This window comes from Marmota marmota, unplaced genomic scaffold, assembly GCF_001458135.2.
Source record: "Marmota marmota marmota unplaced genomic scaffold, marMar, whole genome shotgun sequence".
Taxonomy (NCBI): Eukaryota; Metazoa; Chordata; class Mammalia; order Rodentia; family Sciuridae; genus Marmota; species Marmota marmota.
The window spans coordinates 18,254,554-18,259,404 of NW_026000168.1; the positions used below are offsets into that span (position 1 = coordinate 18,254,554).

The 4,851-nt window shown below is 54.6% G+C and overlaps 1 protein-coding gene across 1 annotated transcript in view; it reads left to right on the plus strand.

Moving 5' to 3' along the window:
* Window positions 1-4,851, plus strand: part of Aldh1l1 (aldehyde dehydrogenase 1 family member L1) — a 31,135-nt gene that overhangs the window by 4,899 nt on the left and 21,385 nt on the right. Inside the window, exons 2-7 of the mRNA XM_048786974.1 lie at window positions 617-798; window positions 1,331-1,420; window positions 2,146-2,283; window positions 2,765-2,890; window positions 3,271-3,362; window positions 4,660-4,678. Of these exons, the coding sequence (XP_048642931.1) occupies window positions 617-798; window positions 1,331-1,420; window positions 2,146-2,283; window positions 2,765-2,890; window positions 3,271-3,362; window positions 4,660-4,678 (647 nt within the window). The remainder of the gene's footprint in view (window positions 1-616; window positions 799-1,330; window positions 1,421-2,145; window positions 2,284-2,764; window positions 2,891-3,270; window positions 3,363-4,659; window positions 4,679-4,851) is intronic.

Here is a 4,851-nt window from a genome sequence, read left to right on the forward strand (position 1 = left end):
CTGCTCCTCCTTCTCCTCCTCCTCCTCCTCCTTCTCCTCCTCCTCTTCCTTCTCCCATCTTCTTCCTCCTCCCTCCTCCACTTCCTCCTTCTTTTCTTCTCTCCTCTCTCTCTCTCTCTCTCCCTCTCTCTCCTCCCCAGGATTGATGCATGGCTCCTGGCCACCATATTGGACCATGCAAACATAGCACATGTCCATGACCACAGAATGCCCCACTGGGCAGCCCCGTGGACACCCCCTTTCCTTTGCAGGGTTGGGACCTCTGGGTCTCTCCCCTCGGGCCCCCCTCACGGTGAACCAAGGGTCCTTGACCCCCCACCCTGACCTTCCCTAATTCTTCCCCAACCCCTTCCTCTTTCCTTTCACAAAGAAGCTTTTCATCTCAGACTCTCAAACCTGGACCTCCAAGTCCACCTTGGCACTCAGAACCCGTCCTCCTTAGAAAGCAGAGAGGGTCTTAGACGGCAACATGGAAACCTTTGTGTGCGGTATCTCTGTGCAGAGATGCACAGTTTCTAGAACCTTCTGAGATCTCCGCAGATGGAAGACCTTCTCTAGGATCTAAAACCCCTGAGTGGGGGAGCTGGTGGATTGGTGCCCCTTGCACGCCACGGAGTTCCCATCACACTAACACCCCTAAAGGCTGGGAGGAGAGAGCCCTCCTGCGGAGGGGTGCTGATGCAGGGGTCTCCCCAGGTGCAAGCCGTGAGGTTGATCGCCGAGGGCAAAGCCCCCAGACTCCCTCAGCCCGAGGAAGGAGCCTCCTACGAAGGCATTCAGAAGAAAGAAACAGCTAGGGTAGGTTCTGGGTCGTCCTCGCCCCAAGTCTGCAGGTGCATGGTCTGCAGGCAAGGCTCCATCTAGGGACACCAGCTGGGGGTGGGGGGAAATGTCCCCTTGATGCTGCAAGTCTCCCTAGTGAGGCCTGAGAGATACTCAGTTCCCTGGAGCCACAGCCAATGGGAAGGTCCTCAGGGGGGTCTGTGGGCCGTGCCTCTGCCTGGGGACTGTGCAGAGCTGGACAGAGGGCCACGTGGGCCCCCAGGCGAGGAGAAGCTGTGGACTGGACTCTCCGGGGTGCTCTGGACTCCTTGGGGGGCCTCCGCCATCTTGGCAAACTGGGCGCCTCCGGAAGCCATCTTGAATGGCTCAGTCCACCCCTGTGAGGGACTGAGGGTCTCAGGGAGCCCCCAGAACCAGAAGCACTCAGACCAGCACCCGAGAGGAGACCAGAACTCCTCACCAGGGCTTGGTCAGTGTCCAGCAGCCATGGGGCAGGAAGGCTGCTGGAGAGAGACCAGCAGCACATGCACGTCCTGCCCCCCTCCAGATCAACTGGGACCAGCCAGCCGAGGCCATTCACAATTGGATCCGTGGGAATGACAAGGTGCCCGGTGCCTGGACAGAGGCCCGTGGACAGGTGTGTTTGTGTGTCACTGGAACCTGCCTGGATCCCCGGTGTGCCCCGTGGACTGACCAGCCCAATGCATGGTCCATAGCACCCACCCTGACCACCCCCACCCAAATGCCCCTGACCTCTTGTCTCCTCCCTGGAACTGAGAGACCTGTCCACCCCCCAGGGGCTAAAAAGGAGGTCTCGGGCATCTCCAGAGGCCTCTGGGCACCTACCACCAGTATGTTGTCCAGTTGAGCTGGGTATAAAATTTTGGCTCCCATTCCTGGGGCCACCTCAGGCCCCAGCTCTGACTTCAATATGGCCCTGGGCAGGGATGGGACCACATCCTCTGGATGAGGGACCAGGCAGGGGCGAGCCAGATGCTGAAGTTGGGGTGCCCTGGGGTTCCTGGGCTCTAGAGTCACCAGGACAGCAAGACCATGTGTGTGGGGGTCTTTGTCCAAACTCTTGGTCCACACAACCCTCACTGTCCACACTCCTGAGCCCCAGCCAAGTGCCCAGACGTGTCCAGAAGGCTCTCTACCTCCGGCACTAGGATGGAACCCTGTGTACTGGCAAATGCATCTCCTTTCTCAAGGGACCGGTGCTTGGTGGCATCTCTAGGGCTAGTGGCCTCACTTCTGAGCACATTTCCCTTGGCCTCTGTGCACTCGGGTCTGAGGTCAGCCACAGGTCAGTGGCCAGGACTCTTCTCATTCACCTGCTTCTGGATTTTTCCCCCCTGACAGACATTGACCTTTTTCAACTCAACATTGAACACCTCCGGCTTGGTCCCTGAGGGGGAAGTTTTGGACATCCCCGGGGCCCATCGGCCAGGCCTGGTCACCAAGGCGGGACTCATTCTCTTCGGGAATGATGACAGAATGGTAATGGCGCTTGCCCACGCTGGAGGTCCCAGACCCACTCCCACCTTGGCTCCATGTACCCAATCCTTGGGCTCAGATCAGATCCCATGGGAAGACCTCAGGTTGGGCAGGTTGTCTACTGCACAAGGATCTGGCAAAGACGGGGAGAAATGAGACTCAGGAGGGAAAGCCCACGCTAGTCCCTGGCCTGGGGCGTGACCCTGAGTATAAGCCACCCAAAGTGGGGCCCTGTGTTGTTGTTGTTATTATTATTATTATTATTATTATTATTATTATTATTTATTATTATTGGTACTGGGGATTGAACCCAGGGGCGCTTAACTCCTGAGCCCCATCCCCAGCCCCTTTTATATTTTATTTAGGTCTCGCTGAGTTGCTCAGGGCCTCACTTAAATTGCTGAGGCTGGCCTCCAACTTGCGATCCTCCTGCCTCAGCCTCCTGAACGGCTGGGATGATAGGCGTGTGCCCTATCTTTTGTAGCTGCTGGTGAAGAACATCCAGTTTGAGGATGGTAAGATGATCCCGGCCTCGCAGTTCTTCAAAGGAGCAGCCAGCAGTGCCCTGGAGCTGACGGAGGCAGAGCTGGTCACTGCCGAGGCTGTGCGGGTAAGAGACACCTTCTGGGGTGCAGGCCGGTTGGGCAGGTTGTCTACTGCACAAGTGTTTGGTGAGTCCCTTTCCCTGTGAACCGGCCTCAGGGGCAGTGTTGGTGCTCTCTGATCTTGGAAATCTCTGAAGTCTCTTTGCCGCTCCTTCCTTTGCAACGGGGGCCCTGGGATTTGGCCATCTGGGCCTCTGATGCTCCAAGAGACTCACTATCTCACAGTCCCAAGAGGTGGTCACCCCAGGCCACCAGGCCCCTCGGGAAGGGACAGCGCCTTGGAGTGGACAGCCGGGCTCTCAGGCACATCCAGGCACACCCAGGGCCGGCTGGTCCCAGGGCCACCAGGGCCACCTACCTCCTCACACCGCCTTTGTGTTCTCAGAGTGCTTGGAAACGGATCCTCCCCAGAGTCTCGGAGGTGGACGATTCCACGGATTTCTTCAAGTCGGGGGCCGCATCGGTGGATGTGGTGAGGTAAGGGGGGTCCCACCCAGGACTCGTAGACCCTGTAGGTTCTGAGGAACCAGACCCAAGAAGCAGCCACGGCTCGTTAGACCCACGGGTCATGCAGACAAGGCACCGGCCATTGGGGTACTGGTCCCAGCAAGCTGGGGTCAGGGTGTGGGGCTGGGACTCACCCCCAATGGGAGACACATAGAAAATTGTGTGTCTGTATCACTGGGACAAGCCTCTCACCTCTGGGGGTCTCTTGCTGTATATGGGGGTGCAGGTTAGAGGGCTGAGGGAACCGTATACACAGTGTTTTAAAATGGAAATGCAGCCAGCGGCTCAGGAGGCTGAGGCAGGAGGATCACAAGTTGGAGGCCAGCCTCAACAATTTAGTGAGGCCCTCAGCAAGTCAGTGAGACCCTGTCTGTAAATAAAACACAAAATAGGGCTGGGGACAGGGCTCAGAGGTTGAGTGCCCCTGAGTTCAATCCCCAGGACCACCCCCTGCCAAGAATAATGGGAAATACAGTAAAATTTATGGATCTTAAGTGGTCAGTTTGGCAAGCCTTGATTTAATGTGTGTAAGTTTTAATCAAGACACAAAGGCATGGGTTACATTGTTCTAGATGTCCCCTGCCCCAACCCACAGGCAGTCTGTCACCTTAGATTCATCTACCTGTCCTTCAACCATGTAGGAAGGGTCCCACTTACTACCCAATGGTGGTAAATTCTGATCTGTGTGGAGGGAAGGAGAAGGAGGTATTAGTCTACCTTTGTTTGCAAAAAGGAGTCCACACTGTAGGACTGCCAACCCCTCTGCGGAGCAGGGCGGAGAGTCCTCAAAGAACTTGAAGTGGAACCACCATCAGACCCAGTTATCCCACTCCTCTGTTTTATACCCAAAGGACTCGGCATATTACAGGGACACAGTCACATCAGTGTTTATAGCAGCTCAACTCACCATAGCTAAGCTAGGGAACCCAACCCGGGTGCCCTTCAACAGATGGGTGGATAAAGAAACCGTGGTACACATACACCGTGGAATATTACTCAGCCCTAAAGAAGAATGAGATGATGGCATTTGCTGGTAAATGGATGAAGCTGGAGACTATGGTGCTAAGTGAAATAAGCCAGTCCCCCAAAAAACCAAAGGCGGAATGCTCTCTCTGACATGTGGATGCTGCGTGACTTTATCATTTTTATGTGTAGTAAACAAAGATCTAGATGAATTCTTGTGCATGGAGACATCCAATTTTTCCTACACCATTTGCTGAAAACGTTATCATTTTCTCTTTGTGTATCTTGGTGTTCTTGCCAAAAGATCAGCTGACCTCACGCGCGTAGGTTTATTCTTGGGCTCTGGGTTGTGCTCGTTGGCTGAGGATGACTGCTTTTATTCCTACTTGATTATTTTAGTTTGGTAGTGAACTTTTAAATCAGAAAGGTTGAGTTCTCCGACTTTGTGCCTTTTCAAGTTTTTTTTTTTTTTTTTTTTTTTTTTTTTTTTTTTTTT